This window comes from Homalodisca vitripennis, chromosome 4 (assembly GCF_021130785.1).
Source record: "Homalodisca vitripennis isolate AUS2020 chromosome 4, UT_GWSS_2.1, whole genome shotgun sequence".
NCBI classification, from domain to species: Eukaryota; Metazoa; Arthropoda; class Insecta; order Hemiptera; family Cicadellidae; genus Homalodisca; species Homalodisca vitripennis.
Genome location: NC_060210.1, coordinates 90,650,436 through 90,671,620, shown reverse-complemented (window position 1 = coordinate 90,671,620; position 21,185 = coordinate 90,650,436). Strand labels below are relative to the sequence as shown.

The 21,185-nt window shown below is 33.3% G+C and overlaps 2 protein-coding genes across 2 annotated transcripts in view; one reads left to right on the top strand and one right to left on the bottom strand.

Moving 5' to 3' along the window:
• Positions 1-21,185, bottom strand: part of LOC124359754 — a 145,085-nt gene that overhangs the window by 37,351 nt on the left and 86,549 nt on the right. The gene's annotated exons all lie outside the window — the stretch shown is intronic.
• On the top strand, positions 1,067-5,886 carry LOC124359753. Its single transcript, XM_046812758.1, has 3 exons — positions 1,067-1,154; positions 3,988-4,129; positions 5,212-5,886. The coding sequence occupies exons 1-3, from the start codon at positions 1,107-1,109 to the stop codon at positions 5,709-5,711; spliced, it is 690 nt and encodes a 229-aa protein (XP_046668714.1). The 5' UTR covers positions 1,067-1,106; the 3' UTR covers positions 5,712-5,886.

Sequence of the window (21,185 nt, the reverse complement as noted above, 5' to 3'; positions counted from 1 at the left end):
ACTATTGGACAAAGATTCAAAGTTGGCCGTGAAGAGTTTTAAAATGTCAGTATTTTAAAAATTTTGCCTGATGCCCCTTTAACCAGAGTGCTAAATATTTCTAAATGGTGGCATTAAGAAGATTCATTCAAGACGATATAATAAATATGTTTTAGAAAAATTTTTAAGCCATACTGAAAATTCAAATATATGACGGATGAATCTTCGGAGAGGAGACGACACCTTCGTTTCAGTTTACCTTACCGTTTTAGTTTTCGTTTATCTTTACTGTAATAGCTAATTTTTCATTTCTATATAACAAAAATCTAACCTTTGGAAATGAATTAATCATATTCGAAGTTTAGATTATTAAGTTAATTTTACTTTTACGAGAGTGATTACATTTTTTCATATAAACATTGTGTTTCAAATTTTGGGAATGGTATGGCCCCCGTGGCGCTTTCCTTGAATTCGCCACTGATTAGGAGAGAGCGCTGCGTTTAAAAACTTGCTGAGATACTTTCCCAGGTAATTTTCCAAAAATTGATCAAAAATTTGTGAAATAGGATTGACGTTTGATTTGGGAAAAATTTAGTAATTCTGAGCAGCATTCACTGGCTGCTAAAATCATTTCAGTTTAAGTCGCTTATCAGCTTATCTAACTACTTTTTATCTTAGGCTCGAAAGTTTATACTATTCTTGGTAAACATATACATTTTATGTCATCGTAGACCTCAATAACAGACACGTACAATCATATACTTGATAACGTAGCCGGATACAAACAGGTGGTATCATATTAAGCTGATGTTTGGACGCCAGAGACGTACCTGTTCGTTACAGTAGTTAACGTCGATTCAGGATGAGAATGAATCGATGAGATCAGAATATTATCATCTCTGTACCATACAGCTCTGTCAATGGAACAGCTGATAATCACGCGTTACCGGAAGCGATTGGATTGCCGGCGAGAACAGCCACCGGGCGATCGTGGCCGGCGACCAGCAGAAGGCGATATCGCCGTGAGCGTCACGCCCCTGGCGGCAGACAGCCGCTTCGTGCGAAACTACGGTGCAGTATTATCTCTGCGGTGCTGTGGTGAGGTAACCCGTTCACTGCACACATTCATGCCGGTTGCGATGGATTTTCTGGACGTGGAAGCGTTCATTGAGGAGGTAATTCAGAGAATGTTTCTAACCTAAAGTACATTTCACTCAATATTATTGGCGGAAGTTTGGATCTGAATTAGGGATAGCGCAGTCCCTGCAAATCCTGTCTATGACCGTAGTACTTTTTATTAATATCATCCACCTTGTACTGTATCGACTCTCCCCTTATTCTATTTCATAAGATCCTCGCACAGACCAGTGGCCAAAGAATAATGTGTTTTTAGAACTACTTACTATTTAGTTCCCAGATATAAACACGTGGGAAGTATTCGCTGTCTAGAGGTACAAAAGCAGGGTCCTGTAGATCCACGCCCACGGTCTCTGACAACTCCACTATGACGTCACTATCATAACAACCACGACTTTCAATATGGTATTATAAAACCTCTGTCGAATCGACACTCTTCCATTTAATGTCGTTATGAATTGCAGCATAATTTCGTTAACTAACAAAAACACTTGTACTAATATAAATAAAATAACTCATTATGATATTCGTCCAACAGCCGAGAGCCAGTTTGCATTGTATAAGTACACAATATAGTTTTTAGACAGAGGATTTCGAGTATATTTTCCTTACGAGAGAAATCGATAACTTTGAAGGATGCCGAAATGAGAGTTAAAATATGAAATGACAATTTCTTACAAAGAATCTATTTTCATAGCTTACAACATTGAAAACCAACAGTTAGACCCGTAAATAAATGTCAAATCAGCGTCGTCTAACCACATACGGACTGACTATTTGGCTTAAAGAGACGACTTCCAATCTGTATTTACTAGTTTGATGGTGATATAATATTTATGTATTATATTTTGGGATCTCTTCAGACGGGTGAGGACTCCAGAGATTCCAGGAGTCAAGTGTGACAGCGTCAGAATTCAAACGCTCCATTAAGTGGAAGATGGAATGCAGCTAAATTCGAAATTCGCATTATTTATATGTCTGATTGAAGAAAACTAGCGCGGCTGACAATCGATTTCTTATTAGGACAAATATCTCTGCCGATTACAAGAACCCCCAGGTTGTGTGCTTATACATAACTATTTCGCTCTCAGCTCCTGGACAAAAACTCCCGATTAGTTTGGGCACATGAAATGGAAGATTCCATACTACGACGTAACGACACTTGTACAGTTGCCACGACAGCCCTATTCCATATAGGCCTGGGGTACAACGACCTGTACTGGAAATAATATGGGTTGGGGGATACACAAGGGGTCTATAAGCCGGTTTGTCTTTGTCACATCCTTTTGGGCTGGGCCGGACTGAACTATCTAAGTCTACCTAGGCGTGAAGGATCATATGGCCAGTTCAAACAAAACCAGGTAGCCTGCCTGAGCTCTGGGGTGTGAGATTCCTACACCCCATTGATCTTTGTCCTGTCGTCATCATAATAACTCTACATCTATATTGTGGTTCATCCAATGCTTTTGCATCTAAAAACAACATTTAAAGTATGTTTCGACAGATAACACATTTTTACTCGGGTCGAGAATAATAAAAACGGGCCACTGCAATGTTCACCGTTATATAGAATATACGAATAAATTGAACCATTAAGACACAAGATAAGCCGCTTTTATACGAGCATAAATCAATTTCAATTGAACGCCTCTTGAAAATGGCTAGCTCTCCACAGCTCGTTGCAAAAATAACTAAAGATCGTAGTACATTGTTAACAGTGATTTGATATGATTTGACCAGGAAACTGTAAGAACATAGTTTATACACTTACTGCATAATCTATCGAAAAATAATAAACTGTGGACTTATTCAATGGTAGTCAAGAAATGTATAATATATAAGTGATAAAATTTCGCTTATTGTCTTGCCCACTAAACGAATAAATTCTCTTTTAAAAATATAAGCTTATAAGCTATTAAAATATACTGTAATAAGTGATATAAATAAAACATGTTTTGATAAGTTGGACCGGATAGGTTTATGAAACATATCTAAATTTACTAAGTTTCTAATAACATGCGTACACACATACGCGCGCGCGCGCGCGCGCGTGCGTGCGTGCGTGTGTGGTGTGTGTGTGTGTGTGTGTGTGTGTGTGTGTGTGTGTGTGCGCGCGCGCGCGCGCGCGCGTGTGTGTGTGTGTGTGTGTGTGTGTGTGTGTGTGTGTGTGTGTGTGTGTGTGTGTGTGTGTGTGTGTGTGTGTGTGTGTGTGTGTGTGTGTGTGTGATACAATCTTTAATTTTGTTTATTTAAAAAACCGACGGTAACACACGAATTTCTTAGTTCAAAGTTTGTCATTAACATGAACTATTTTAAAGTATAGCCGGATTACGGACATTAGCCATCGTTATATACAGTATAACAAAAATATATAACACAACGTTTCGTGATCGAAATCTATTCTCTCTTTCAGGTTTTAAAGTGCACAACCACGTTATCCAAATAAGTTTTAAAACTATTAACAGTTCAATTTTATTTTATCAATTATTTTTACCTTACCAATAGCCTGTGGATGGATAGGCCTAAGGCTGTGACTCTATAACCCTAACGGATAGTTCAGGAATTCGATTCCCACTTTTGATACATTTCCTAAAGGGTTTGTTCTGTTATCTTTCAATACGTTGTCACCTTATCTTAAATCCAAATGGCGCTGAGAGAACCTTAGAAAAACAGCTGGAAACAGGCGTAGATCCTACTACCTGAGCTGTTCTTAAAACATGTACGAATGTATGGCTCAAGAGAAATCAATAACTTACAAAACCAACAAAGAGTACTTTATTTTATGGATATTCGTAAGTATCGGCGTATCTCACCAAAAACGTGTCTTACGTTACTTTAATGGAAATAACTCACTTTTATATGTTTTTACAGGTGAGGAAACATCCAGGAATATGGGACGTCACATGCCAGGACTACCATAACAAACAGAAAAAACGAAGTGCCTGGTTAGAGGTATGTGAGGCGCTTAATGAAGATTTTCCTCAAAAGTCTGAAATGGAACAAGAAGCCATAAGTAAGTCACTTAAAAAGCAAATAACATCAATTATGAAGTATATAACATTGTATGTTTTTGTTTCATGATTGCAGATAAACAGGTCAGTAGCTGTTCAATTGGATACAAGTGGTTATTAGTAGGGATTGAAAAGATTACGATAAAATCACAGAATGTAACAAATTTATAATAATGATGTGGATAGTTCACTTCAATAAATTATATTTCTAATATGTTATAACCTGTGGTTTAGTTTAATTTTTAATAGTCCTTGGGATTTGATAGTACTGGTGAAAGGCTACTTTATTAAATTTTAAGTGCAAGTACTCTGAAAACGAAGTCAAGATTTTACATCAACTTAATTTTTATACTCTTTCCATTATGCCACAAAACACTCCATCGTTTGTAATGGTAATCAGTTGATGGGTTTCTACTTAAAACTGTTGAGCGGTAGGTAGCTACCGATATTGTTTAGAAAGATAATACAAATTTAGTAATTTATATTAACATAGAAATATCTTCACAAATTCTCATACAAATTGTTTACAATTATTAATCCAGAACATTTTAGGTAGAAAGCGTAATTATATAAATTAATTGTGAACCACATTAATAGTTCAAAATTAATTTAAATTATTTGAATCATTTTATACTGTGTTTATATATAATTTAAGAGTAATTAATTATTAATGTTTAAAAGTTTTCAACAACGTGAACATTTCCAAACAAACAGGAACTCAAATCACTCAATAGTTAATTCACTCAAATCACAACAAATAGTAATTAAACCTCAATTTATTGTTATTGAGTTAAGTATTAGTAATGGTTAAGCCTACACTGATTAACATAATAGATTATTCCTGCTTGCTATGACCAATCTTAGTGGACTTGACCTCCACACTCAGTGGTCTATGATTTTATCAATGTGTAGTACAAGATGTATAGACTCTATACATCTTGGGATAACAGTGCTTGAAAAGCCCCTTGCTGCCTAGATATTTAGATACAGTTTATTTTTCATTTGTATCGGTCACAATTTTCTCAAAATTCAATTAAATCTGTGCAGTTTCTTAACCGTGTTTAATGTTTTATAATTATTCTAGGTGAATTATACATGAAGAGATGGAAAGGACTCCGAGACACCTATATAAAAAGTGAAAGGAAAAACTCATCCCCAGGACGCACAAGACGTTACATTTACGCACGACAGTTAGATTTTCTTTTTAAGAACACAGAGTCGGCTCATTCAGTAAAGAGTATTGATGGGCCAGAAGATGAATCTGGGAATAATGAGGACTTCGCCTTGGCAAGCCCTGCAGACCCTAAAGCTCCATATACTACGCCTTCATCTACTGGCACTACTAAAAAAAAGAGACGTGAAGCCTTTGAAAAAAATTCAGTAAATTTAGTACAAGAACAGGTTTCAGAACCATCCGATGAAGCAGACGATGACAGATCCTTTTTTGAATCACTGTTGCCAGCTGTGAAAACACTTCCTTTGGATTCAAAATTGGACTTTCGATATGAAGTATTGGGGTTATTGAAACGCTTCAGGAGTTCCAACGACGGAAGTCAACCGCAACAGAAAAGTAGGCGAAAATGATCATTTAAATTATTTCGTTTTCTTTCCCTATTAAATGTAAAGACTGTTTAAATCAAATATTATTGTTATTATAGCCTATACATTATGTTTGACCTACATATACATCTTACATGGAGACGAAGACATGTTGATCGTACATTACGATCTTTATTGTAAATACACGTTTTTTGTAAAATTGTCTTATTTTGTTCCCATTTCTATCTAATCACTAAATAGAGATGTGAGATTTAAAACTAACTGCAAATAACTTACTTTTTGTTCAAAATATGTTGAACTTAAAAAATTTGAAGAAGAAAAATTCACCAAATTAAATTATTTATATTTTATTAGTATAATTTGATTATGATGTATTTGTTGCAACCACTGGGTCACTTTGATCGTTTGTCCCATCTTTGGCTTTAAAAAGTTTGTTATAAAAGTCTAAAGATACTTTTTTAATATCTTAAAAATCATTTGACATACTGAGGTTATTTATTACTATCATGCAATTGACTCATGTGAGTAGACAATTTGGTGAACAGTTTTTTAATAACTATAATCCGGAAATCTTAATTTTTAACACGTTTACCAGATTAAAAGTTTAATATTAATGATCACATAATTGTTTGACAACTTAAGGTTAAAACGGACACAAAAAGGGCGTAAAGATAAGTTTTATGGTTATTACCTGGCTCAAACTGGATGTCACGGGTGTCTTATTTGATTAAATTTGTTTTAATCTATCTTATTTGAGAATTGCGTTTTAATCTATGGCTAAAACAAACCTGTACTTGCAGTTTAAAGAGCACGTTTTTTTAACAAGTCTCAGTGTTATCTAAAGAACACTAATTTTAAAAGTATGACTAATGCTCACTTCACAGATATTCCTGTTTTTGTTGTATATATATTTTATGATAGAGTGCTACAGTAAATAATTATTTTGTTTAACGACCAATAGTAATATAATGAACTAAAAAACCCACGTGGATAATTACATTTATACCATGAAACGAGTCGTTCAGAGATCATTCTTTCTATAATTAAATCCAAGATGAAGAATTAAAATTTTTTAATATTCAGAATTGACTCTAATGATCAATATCGAGATGTTCCTGAGTACATTCTACACTTAATTATTTATTTACCTGGAAGTTTTCGAAATTATTAATCACCCAAACCTATCACTAGAGGGGCTCGAAAAACACCACTTCCGTCTGTCTGTAATGTCTGTAAATCCGCACGACATCTCGAAAACGAAATTATATATATATATTTGAAGACTAGAAATTTAATTTATACGTAAGCAACACCGATGATGACAGGATTTAATTTCAGCGCACGCTTGCGTTGTAGTGCTCTCTTTAGCTCACCAGAACTTTTATTATTTGAACAATCTATGAAACTTCACTAAAAATTAACAAAATAAATGTATCATATTGCAAGATACTCGTATCTCGAGAATGATTTCATCAGTAACTTTTAATTTTGCAAGAAACTTCATTTCTGCGTTGACAAGAATGAGTTCTGTCTGTGAATGTCCAACCATTAACTTTTGCTGATCGTCATTGAAGCCTATCAGTCAGTAGCTGACACAATTTTTTATGAAGGGAGAATGTAAAAATGTCTCTTCTGTTTGATTGTGTGTCTGTCCACAGAACCTGTTACATGACGCGTTGTTTGGTGTACTCATATCTTGTTAGATGGAAAAATCACTAAACATTAATGCTGGTCATAAAAATACACTTTTTTAAAGACGCCTATAGACAAAACTTTCATAACTGGACAAACTACTTTTATTCTCTTGTCTGAGATTATTAAAAGTTATTGACTACCGAGTATTGAAGGAATGTTATGCGCAGGCGATTTTATTTATAAATTATAATGTAGTACATTCTGTGTTGTATTTATAGGCTAATAATGTTTACAATTTAGGAGTATATTTTATGATCAGTATCAGCGGTATAATCAACGTCAACGATAAGGTTATAGCAATAAAAGTTATAATGTATTTCATATTACGGAAAGGTCTTACCGTGACGGTTGAATATATGGGAAAGGGTTTGATTGATTAGTGAGAATCCAGTTTGAAATTTCAAGGAGGAGGATTTCTACTACCCCTTCACTCTCTGTCAATCCATATCCATCCTACCTTCTCCAAGAAATAATATTATTTAACCATCCAAGATAAACCAAACTTTAAATAAAAAAAGATTTTAAGAGAGATACTGATACACGTAATGAACGTCACATCTTGCTATTTGAATTTTATAGGTTTTAATAATTAAAAATATTATAAATTTTAACACTTAACAAAATTATAAACGTGCAGAAAAGTGAAAACTGTAACATATTGTAATAAAAACTTCTTCCCTGTAAATCTTGGATACAAATTTAGATTTGCAAAAATTGTTAAAGAGATTAATAAAAACACAAACTGTGAAACCGTGAGTAGATAACTTTAAAACGCATAATACAACAGACCCCAAACATTTACATTATACAAGGAAGGAACATTTATACATTGAAGGTTATATTTTTATTTAGTGACAATTACGGCTATAAACCAGTAAGGTGAAAGAATAAACCAAAATTCAGTTCTCTAGTGAAACTAATGCGTGGTCACTTAAAAGAAACGAGAAACACGATATTTTACCAACATTTCAGTTTTACTATCACCCACAATTCACCACCCGCCTCACTTAACACATTTTCATACCAGATTTTAATTATAGTTAACAACAGTAGTCGACTTCGTCCTCTCAGACTTGGAACTGAATCAATTAGGAAACTAATTTACGCGCTAGTTAAAGAAGATTGTACCAAATTCAATTACATCCTTTTTTGTCATTATAGCTCGTCCTGGAAACGACAAGACTGCAAGATTGAGAGAACAGTAGGAATATGAAAGCAAATATACGATTAAACTGGAAAATTTAGTCGACAATTAAGTATTCACTTTAATTTTGTTATGGATACCTACTCCAAAATAAAGGATATAATTTGTTTTTAATACTAGTGGTGATACTTTGGTGGATATTCTTGAAATTTCACTCAAATAATTAAAACTGTCTTTGTATTTGGTGCGTATATATGTAGAAACGTAGACGTCTTATTCAGATTGGCAATAATTACAGCCATGCAACAGAATGCGCTAGTATCGCTGTCCAGTCAGCGTTTCCTAAACCTGAACCTTAGATCGCGCTTCAAACAGTGGTATTCCAGTGTGACTTCTGTTTATTTCTCATTTGAGTACAATTAATTGAAAAGTCTCAATGGAACAAATTTTCACAGTGCGATCCGTCGGCAAGGTCCAGTACTACAATTGACAAGTGATGACGCAGCAATAGTAAACGCGTGAGTCTGGAATGTATTTGTATTCTATACCCGTAGATCCAATAAAATTAATTTTACCTAATATCTGTTACTTAAATACCCAAATTTCATTGTATTATATGTTACAAACAGCTTTGAATACGTACAGTAATAAAATAGCAAACGGTAATTTGTTTTATAGACCGTACTCATGCGTACCGCTTCGGTCAATTTTTGCAGCTTAAATGATGTTAGTCTTTAAATTATTTGAGATATCAGAGGGATAAAATAAAAATAGAAAATTATTTTTGTCTAACACTCCCTCTTCACAAAGCCTGAAATCCAGAAGAGATGTCACTCCGAGATACTCCCTACTGCCAGGATTAGCGCCGCTAGGCTCGAACCCGGGTGTAAATAGTCACAATTGTGCTGTGGAAGGCGGTTCCTATAGTGAACCAGGAGGGTGGCGCGGTGCCGCTATTTCTGCATCTTGTTTTAAGAAAACAACAGGGCCTAAGTATTTTTAAACTCCATAAAGTAGGTTTTAATGGACTCGTTTGACTCTTCAGTCGCCTCTTAATGACTGTATCAGCGCCTGCCTTTCTTTCTAACAGTTATTTGTAGGGTGGATCGCTCTTCTTCCCCCACACAGGAACTTATTTACTTCTTGTAAACAGAATAGATGATATAAAGTTTTTTTTTAATACGCTGTTAAAATATCGTTAGTGTGTTTCATAAAAGTGCACGTTTCTATACGTTATTTTTAAAGAGGCTCTTTCTACGTCAAGCTTTCAAACATTTAACATTTAACAAGCGTTCAAATTTAACTGATAATACACATTTCAAGACATGGTTTTAGTGATACCCATCTTGATTTCAGTCCCATAAGAATAATTTAGAAACCTCATGCCTCTTAGAATTATGGGAGATGCATCACTTAGATGTCATCGATATGCATCCTTTTTTACGGGTTTCTACATTTTTATCGGTTACTCAAAAAAGAAAATCTCTTATATATTTTTACTTCATTATTTAAATACTAAAAAGAACATAAACTTTACAACAAAAACTAAAAAACGTTTTGATGTGTGTATATTAAAAATAATAATTAAAAATAATGTATTAAAAATAAAACACCTCCTACAAGGAAAAGAATAGCGTAAAAATTCATGATGTTTCACATTGGTGTTATAGGGAAAAATTTAAGATCGTTTCACAACAGCGCGAATACGGTTAAACACAATTTTTAGACTTTTATTAACCTCCTGGGAGTCGAACTCAAAGCATTCCTATGCGCCCGTGGAAGCGCATATGAAACTTCCAAAGTTACTATTACTGTGTTATTCAACGTTTAATTTCTAATTGTTTAAAAAGGTTACAAGGAGTTCTAAAAGAGTGTTAAAAGTAAAATCACTGTTTCCTCTTATCACACGTTAAATCTTAAGTGGTAAGACTCGTTGAGACTGCTACTCTACTGCCGGGTGATGCAATGTAATGTGACAGTGATCATCACCTTCCCACAATCACCACACACTGAATTGTATCTGCACCCAAGAAGAAGCGATCATCTACTTACTTCACTTTAAGAGTAGAATACTGTGTCTTTGAAACTTCTGCTGGAAACTCCCGCATATAAGGAGAGCTTCAAATGGCTGACCCCGTCGGATAAAACAATGTAATCTTCTGAAAGTATATAATTCTTCACTAATAATTGCAATATTCATCCATCTAAATTTACATTTTGAGATATAAAATTTCAAATAAAAGTATGCTTATTCTTTAATATCAACCATAGAGACTGGACAAAAATTATTGATGGCACAGAATTCCTTAAATTTTTTAAAAGTCATTCTGAGTATACTTTGCATACAGCAAAAACCTGTAAAAGGAACATTATTTTTAAGTTTATATTTTAGGTTAATAATTTGAACGTGTTTCAGTGAAGAAATTTTTATTGGGTTTATAAAAGACCAATTCGTTAAGAAAACTACTATACTTTAATTTTTAATTATCCGTTCTCGGTTTTTATAATTTCACATATATTAATATATAAGGACAATTTCTATTGGCAACTAATACATTTCAAACACAATTTTCACTATAAATCTAAACTTTGCTATTAATAATTTTATATTAACTCTTTTTTATAGATAGGCCGATCCCCTTGTCATAAATACTATCATTCTAACACTTTTAGCGGGGTTAGACGATTGCAAAATTAAAACTTAAAAAACCCGATCTTTAAATTGAGCATGGTAGTGGAGTATAAAACAAAAATATAAGCTTGCCATAAACGAATAATAAATACAAAAATTTCTTTATTGGTCGAGAGTTCATTCATCAAAATACTCTGCTTTACATGACAACTCCTGTTAAAGAATTCAGAATTTAACAAAGATAGCACAAAAATAAAAAATACGATTAACATTAATCAGTTAAACATTTTTGCAACACTCTTCTTAAATTTTAAGTGGTTGAAGGTTTTTATTGCAGAGGGCAGAGCATTATCTATTTCACTACGAGCTTATCTTATAATCTGGGTTTTACGGCCAATAGGGTTTTAAAGGAAGGCAAACAGGTATAATTTCTATAAACAAATTTGTATTAGACAACTAATTAAATGATAAAATTAAAAACCTTGTTTACGGCATGACGTCACTAGCAGCGACAGCCCGTGGTGGAGGTAAAAACCAGAGAACGTGGCTTATCTGTGGTGACTGTCTGCAGCTACATTTGTGTGGGTAACCGCGAAATGAAATGCCAATTATTAGTGAATAGAAGGCATTGAATTACCTTTATACGGATCGAAATATAATCCATGTGTACTACAAAGTTTTTAACGCAGAAATGCTTGCAATCTATAAAAGAAATTAAATTTTAAACATGTGACTTAATTAAAAAAGCGACTTTAGATTGAAATAATTTTTCTGACATGACCCAATGAAGTTAGTTAATTGGACCAAACTCATTCATTACCGCTTTACAAAACAAAATTCAATTATTATATTCTTTACAATATTCCATATAACTTTTTATATAAAGTTTTCAGTTCTCATTTGAAAGTGGTTTAAAAATAAAACTCCTACAAGACACCGCTTAATTCGTCGATTATAAATTAACCAATGAATAATTTGACTGAGAAGCAGAATTTTTACTGCCAATCCACATCCGCAGACAGTTAGGGCTGTCAACTTCCGGTCGTATTGGCCTCATGCCCTGACCCGGCTCCAGCCAATTAAACTGCACACGATGCCAAACGTACACGATTTGAGAGCATCGTTGATCCTTACGATAAACATTGTTGAGCTCGCAAGCTAGACATTGTAAGTACTCTGCAAGTCGAATCAATTCCATAAACGGAAGTCGAATTAAGTATTTTACTTATAATAATGATTTTAACTATATTATTCAATAAAGGATAAGAGACTGATTTATGTCTCAGCCTTAGGATGTCCTTCATTGAGGACAGCTTGAGTAAGGATAAACAGGAGAATCGGAACAGTACCAAATTTTACTTTTTATGTTGATTCCTTTATGCCAATAATATTTTGATATGAAAAATACACAATATCTACATATCTTTCACATTAAATCATGACTGATATTGCAAGTTAACTCTTTTTATTTTACAAGTTTTGACATTGCATAGTTGTAAATGTTTAGCAAAACCTTCCCGACTGTGAAAGAATAGCCTAAGTAAAATAAAACGGCAAACGATCCTTCTTGAACTTACGTAATAGTCTGGAAGGGGTTTCTAAACTAGGTCCGATGTTGCTAAGTTTCCTCTTTAGAGGAAGGAAAGTTTGTGAGGTTCTGCCATTATTTGGTTTCTTTCCAAAGTAAATGGTCGGCAAGATATGCTTACGATTTATCATATAGTTTCATCGCTTATTTTGCAGTTTTCAACGGATGCTTAAAACGGTTTAATGTTGGGTTACATTTAAATCTTATATAAATCGAACGTATTCAAATTCATTAATGTAACACCATATGTGACAGTGAATGATAAAAAAATAATCAAGAACTGCACTGTTAGACTATTATTATTTTAAAGTTCAAACTCATAAAATATTATGCGGCATTTTTAATGCAACATGCTGCTTCGGTAAAAACCCACAAACAAGCAGCCGTAATAGTTTAAAAATTTAGAAGAGGATTTATAATATTATTACAAAACACGAACTAATTCGGACTTTTGTTTTGAACATTGTTAAAACATTAAAAACAAACCACATGTTTTTTATAAATGAATTGTGTTATCTATATAAATGACCCAAAAATATGCTGTTGTTTTTACTTTTTTAAGCTGACAACATTTTTGTAGTAAAATGGTATTAGAGAAAATTCATTTTAAATGTTTAATAGTTTTTAAGTTTGTTTATAAATAAAGTCATCTGTTAACGACCGAAAAATGCATTTATTATTTTTTACGTAATTTTTTACTACAGTTTTTACTTTATACGAACAAATTTTGGTTAAGAGGATACACAGAAAATGCACGCACACTGTTTTATTAGACAGTTAGGAATAATAATAATGGTTAATTTCTAGTCAAGCGATATTAAATCAAAAAAACACGACCATTTTGCATTTAGTATCTACTAATATTTCCACTTTTCTGCACGTGTACAGGTAATAGTTGAGTACGTACAGCCTATTATAAGAAATGGGGTTTGCGGCCCAATTTCCAAGTATTAGTTGCCTCAATAATTATTTAGAATTTTAACTGATTGATCAACAATCTCACGATCCTCGCTGTAACCGAATGGAAAGTAAAAATAAACCCCAACATTTAACAGTTGAATCAGGTTTTTAATACCACACAAAGATGCATTGTTCTATAAATCGGCATTTAAGTTAACAAATGAGTTTATTGCTCATTTTCCCAATTGAGAATGAACAAAATTGACTATGGAGACATGCAAATTACAATAGAAAGTGTTTTAGGAGTCTACACCAAAAAGTCATTAAGATATCCATATAAAATATGTTAAAACTTTTGTAAATATCTTAGAACAACCACATTTTTGAGTAATACTATAATTAAACGTGTGTGACTGCGTACAACTTCATCGTTTCCAGCTTTTATGGGTATTTAATCTTATATTTCACACAAGAGATTTATCAGGGTCTGCCAAGTAAGGAACAATTTCTTCCACTGTTCTACACATTTCAGATTAAAATAAAAGTTTCAACTGCATATGTAGATTTTAAATCATTGAAAATATTAGTCTAACAGATTACAGGCATAATAAACAAGAAAATAATTCATAATTACATAGGCTAAAAACGAATGTTATTTCTACTTACAATGTTGAATTTGGTTTTAATTTTTCGCATTGTTTCGGGACACTTACCTGAAAAAGAAAAGAACAACAAATCAATACATTTACCAAGAAAGATTGTTTTATTTTACACAAGAGAATTTAAGTATTATAATTTATGTTTTGTACTAGTTGACAAGAGAGAAGTGAATAGATAACAATTTGTTACATCATTTAAAGAATGATGAATTTAAAGCCCAACTACTTCTAAAATGTTCACAGTAGTTAAATACGCGAACTCTCCGTGTGTATTATATGTCCGAACTGTAGTAGGAGCAAGAAAATATTCTATATGTACTTATATAGCAACCATCGTTTCATATTCGATCCATTACTACCCCATGCACACACAATGGACTGACATAAAATTACAATGTTGAGAGAGGCTTCATAATCTTTGAACACCTGCAGTAAACTAATGTTCAAACGAGATATGTTTTCTATCAGCATTCACGTAATTGAAATGATAAAGAATACAATAAAGTAAATATCATCGTACTTGAAAGATTTTAACTCATCAAACAAGAAGCTAACATCGCAAAAATCTACAAGAGCTTGCCCTCATAGTATAGTGTCGATTTGTGCGTTAAGACCTGTTTCGGCTTCAATACTCCTCTTCATCTAAAGTTTGTGTAGAAGCAGCAGATTGCAGACTACACGTGCATCTTAGGACAGGATGGAGATAGTAACGAAATACATGTTTAACATTTCATAATTTAATGAAATAAACAAGCTGGATAATTCCAACTACTGTTTAGACAATTAAAATAACAGTGATTCATCAGAGATAGTAGGCATTAGCATTATGGTAATCGTTGATTTCCTATAACAAAGCCAACGATGGGGAGAGGGGGACCCGCGGCGTTCTCATAATCAGCTAGTTCCAGTGTCTCCTCGGTCTCTACCGAGGGGCTTTCTCTTCCAAAATAGGCAATGTACGTGTCGCCTACGCTCTCAGGCGCCACAAGCCCCCACATCTCGCTAGACTGCAGCTCAACGTGTTTAGCAATCAATCGTGTTCACTATAATTACCTAACACTCCTTTTCAAATAATCCAACTCCGTTGGTTACATAATGACCTTCGTTACCGCACTGATTTTAGTATGAAACCGGAGAACCATTCCAAAATCGTAACGTCCTTTAACAAAATTGAAAGTTTTTCTGATTCTCTCTAAGTCAGAATTACTACTCTGCTGATGAGTTAGTCAAAAAATAAATATTTTAATGGAAATGTATGCTTATTTGTTATGTAACATCTGTACTGTTAGACAAAGTCGACAACACTTTTTTATTTATATAACGTGGTGTGTTACTTTCAAGAATGTTTTCAATATTTGTTCTGGAAATTAAAAAAATCTTTGCTAGTTTTAAAATCAAATATTGTAAATAAAATGTGATAAAATATAATACAACTATTAAACCAACTTAGCTTGTTAACGTAACATCATCCATACAGATACAGTAATAGATAAATAAAAGTGTATCAAGGTAACTTATTATGTAAACAACATATCAGATACCCCGCATTAGCGTTGATAAGGACTATCCAGTCAAATATATATTTGGTTTCATTTACCTAAGATATTCGTAAAAGTTATCTTTGGGAATTTAAATCTGTATAAATTAGTACGCAGCTGTGGCCTGCTTTTACAGAGAGACGACTGTTGGAGACAGGACTATCCGTGGTTCAGGATCTTCATAAAACTATACGACTCCCTAGATTGCCATTGGTCTTTCGGGTAGTAATTTTAAATATTAATAAGCGTACATACTGCAGTCATAAATTCATTCATAATCTCAAGCTACGTACTTAGGTATGGTATTTCCCCAGTCAGTAGACGTAATGGTATTTACTATAACACTACTTTCCCCAGCACATTCTCTTTCCATTTGTAAACACTTACACTGTTAGAATATTTCAGTATGTATTATTTAGAAATTATATTTGTATTCACTTTCCTGATAATAAGAGAACAAAGCACTGCGGAAGGGTTACGTCTGGCAAACGTCGCTGTTTTTGATACCCAGCCCTAAATCGATGGTAGCCGCCCTCAATAAAGGGCTCCCCCAGTTTTACGATGCCGAGAAGGGCGCCTCTCCCTTGGAGGAATGCCCCATGACAGATACGGACTTCACACCCTCGACTGTCTTTTGGGAGTGTTCACTATATTTAGTTATATTGTATTTCGATTTAACCCTCTGGAGACCTAGCAATGACTTTGTTGGTGCCTGAGACGGTCTGTACCAAGACCACCTATGTATGACATTTGACTATTATGGAATGACCTTGCAGTAGCAGCTATATAGCATTTTTGTCCAAGACTGTTTTAAGTAAAAAATCGCATGAACGTAACGTAGCTTTGGTGGGAAGGATTAATCCAATGGGAATGTGGGATCAGCTCCAGCACCCACCTTCCGCTCAGTGTAGTGTATGTCTGAAATCTAACACTTTCACGGACTTTACTCCTGGAATCTGGAGTCATGTCCGTCTGAAGAGATCCGATAAAGTCGGCGGTGACGAAACTCTAAACGAAACTCTGCATCTTGTCGACATCAAAATCAAGTGTAGTACCCAAAGTACGTCGAAGAAACCGAGTTTCCTACTCTCCTTCCGTTGAAGTCTGTGTCAGTGTCAGATTTCAGACGTTGCACTAAACGGAAGGTGAAACTGAGCCGAACTTACGATACGCAAATCAACGTGTTGAGCTCGAAGGATTAAATGCTATTTTCTGAGCTATCATAACGATTCGAAGGACTCATATTATTTTGCTACAATGCCATCTACTAATTAGAAAATTCCAAAACATTATTTTTGTATAAACGTTTACTATAACCACTGAAAAATTGCGATCTTGTACACTTGTACGCATCCCTGTGCATTTTAATTATGTATCTCAGACCAACAAATGTCTTACAAGATCTGTTCAGTGAACGTGAGCCTCAGCGTAGGATTTATGAGCAATAACAAAATTGGCAAATTCCATCAGAGGACAGATCTGACGGTAAACAATAAGCCTTTCTTCAGCTCTCCAATACGGCTCATCTCTGAGTTTGATCATGATATTACTACAAGAGAAAATTACAGAAAGTTTATTAATGTATTGTGGCTAAAAATATTTTACTTCTTCTGTGTTTTTTCATTCGTAAAAAACGAATACAATTGTTTAATAGTTTACATTTTATATCATGTTAATGCAGAGTGGAATGAAGAACGTGTAAATTCAAACATGATTTTAGAATGCATTTTCGTCTGAAGTGAATTGACATCTTTGAAATACGCGAGCACTGCAGATATTTTCAGTCACTTTATAACAAAAGAAAGTTCTCAAGAGCTAGAATAACATTTGTTTTTGTTTGGCTCTGAGTGCAGACTATTCAAAGAATGCATATATTTCAACATGCATGAGACTTTTAATGTGACAAGGGAAATTTAGTGTAGCTTAGCATTTTATAGAAAGAAGCATTGGCCAACATTTATTTAAAGAGTATTTGTTAGTCCGCTACGTACATTTTTAGAATACCTGCAGATTTAACTATACAATTTCCTATAAATATTATAAAATTAATAACATCCTAATGCAAGCATTACAATTAGTTATATTATGTTAACAGATTTAGATTTATGAACAAAGATGTTTGTTCATAAATGTACAATAATGTGGTGAAGAATTTCAGTTCATATTTTCTAGGAATATGCGACCCTAAAGCTGGCCGAATTTACAATATTATACAATGCAAAGCACAGTGCTCACTTTAAATTGGATTGTTAAACTAGTAAATAATTACATTGAAGAAATGGTGATGGCACATAAATTAACTGAATGTAAAAAGCCATAGTATTGTAGTCCCTATTTTTATCTTTACGAGAGCCACGATAATTTACTCCAGTCGTTGGTTTTGCTAGAGCAACTTTATGATTCTTTCATCGTTGGTTTAACGAAATTAACGTATTAATACCGCCATAATTCACTAATGCGGTTTGCTTTATTTCTGTTGGTAGGTTTATGATTGTAATGTCTAGATAATTAACCACTGCAGCTTTAGATTTGTGAGATAAGCCACGGAATCATTCTAAATCCATGTTACCTTTAGAGACGCTTTGATAAACATGCCGTGATAAGTACGTTTGTTTGGCCGTACATGACCAACGACGTGATAGTTCTATTCTGCCCATATTTTTACGAAATTACCACTTTGATATCCTGTACAGTTTTAGCATTATGAGATCAATGACTTTATAGTTATATTTTATCGTTCTACTGTATCGATAACCTTACGGGATTAACGCCTTAAAATGTACATCTATATTTAGCTTTATGAGATTAAGGAATGAAATGAAACAAAGTTTATTCCAAAACAAACAAAAAACATATATTCTAATACATAAAGTTACAAAGTTAAAAAAGGGGAAAATAATAGGACGATCTCTTTATAAGTCCTTATATATTATCCTTTAATTAAATTAAATTCTCTTCAGTTACACACAAAATAGCTCACCATATTAATAAATATTAAAACCGAACTATTCATACTATTATGGCGGAAACAAATACGACCTTACTCAATGGAATAATCCCTGTTTGCTTGGTAAGCCACGCATTGCTCAATAGCAATGTAGTCTGTGACCACCGACTTCTCTAGGAGCATTCTATCAAGGTTATCGCTCGGATAGACATACATACGGACAACAACACTATTTTAAGAACTATTTTTTATTTAACGCCATATGCAAAGTCCGTTCGTTAACAGGTATCATTCTCCCTGAGTAAAGATATTATTTTAAATAAGAGAAATAAAATTCAAAACCTTATTCAAAATTCATTCAAGGTATACACCTTTTACTCAAACATTTACACACAAATTCGCACTACATATTATTAATTTAATGTAGTGTGTTATATAAATTCAAATAGATTTACGCGTATACACATTATAAGATTATTAATAGTGCAATTATTTCAATTAAACAGATCAAATGTATTGTCATGTATTCAATCCTTGTATTACCACAGCGTCGTTTTTCAGCACTAACGATTCTAATGTGTAGATAAAAATCGTCCACATACATTGTAGTATGTAGATATTTCTTATCATTTATAAACACTGACACGTGTTTAATAAACTTTACAGAGATAAAACTCGTCCACATACATTGTAGTATGTAGATATTTCTTATCATTTATAAACACTGACACGTGTTTAATAAACTTTACAGAGATAAAAACTCGTCCACATACATTGTAGTATGTAGATATTTCTTATCATTTATAAACACTGACACGTGTTTAATAAACTTTACAGAGATAAAACTCGTCCACATACATTGTAGTATGTAGATATTTCTTATCATTTATAAACACTGACACGTGTTTAATAAACTTTACAGAGATAAAACGTAGAAAGATTTAAAAAATATTTTCTACCTGAAAAATATAAATTAATAAAATTGTGCAGTAATGTTTGAATTAACAGATGAGCAAATGCACGAAATTAAAGAGTTGGTCTAGAGAGGTGTATGCTTTTCGCTTCCTTCAAAAGGAATTTCTGGATACAGGTAATCGAGCTATCATCAGGATATCGATTTACCTCTACAATCATCAACCTCTATCCAGCACTCTGCTTTACTCTTCATTTGTTCAACGTGAAGAATTTCAATGTTATGATAAATGTTTCTATTGAAATTATACAACAAAAAGTATTTTTACTTCTTACAGTATCAATACTTAGATAAATGTTATACATATTTAACCACAATTTTGTATAGTTTTATATTTTGAAACTAGTTATTAAGATTAATACAAAATGTGATTAAATAAAATGCCCTTCTTTAACTTAGAAAACCTTCGGTTTTGGATGAATTTATAATATTTAAAAGACAATATAAATGATTACTATAAACATGATATAGATTACACCGTTACATGAATAACAAATTCATTTCAAAATTGTAGCTAAATGTCTTAAGATTTTCGTTTGTTTTCTAATATTTAATTCCATTTACTTGGAAGTAACAATAGTAATTATTCCCTACAAATCTTTATAGTTCGTTTTACTACTAACGATTAATTCATATCCTATAAACTGTTCAATGTGAACAGACATGCGAAATATACCTGGTTGTATGTAGCAATATATAATTTTCTATTATTATAAAACAATTACAATGTATATCAATACTAAAACCCTTTTTCATAGATTTAGTAATGTTTAGGAATTACTCAAACATAGTAATTTTTCATCTATTAATTTTTTAATTTTATTAAAATACACAAGAAATTTAATGTCTCCAATCCCAAGATTATGACGTGTAACCAAAATCGGGATCCATACCTTCAAACCCCCAAATTGGTACTAAAAAGCGACCTTCTCTATACAACATGAACTCGATTATGTCCATTCGGACAGTTTTAGTAATAAACGAATAACGAGAATAGCGAAACAAAGATTAATGAAACCTACATTAAACTTTTTCAGAAGAAAAGGCGAGACATCATTTGGCACGAACAAGCGCCAAGCGTTGACAAAGGCGAAAAGACAAAGAATGTGGCTACAATCAGAAGCTGAAGTTAAATGACGTGTGAGCGCATTGCAGACAGACAAGCACACTTTGGTGCAATGCACATTTGTGACGTCATACTTCCAAGGTTGTTGACCAATATGAGTCCGTGATGGCGACTATAATACCTCTCTTCTACGTAAACAAATTTATCTTCAGCCGTTAAATTTTACAGTATAAAGGTAATTCGTATCGAAGCTAATTGGACACATTAATATGATAAAAACCGCAAACTTGGTCATATTAATTTCCAGGTTTTGCAAACATGTGGAACAGACGTTGTGCTATTATAAATCTATAAAG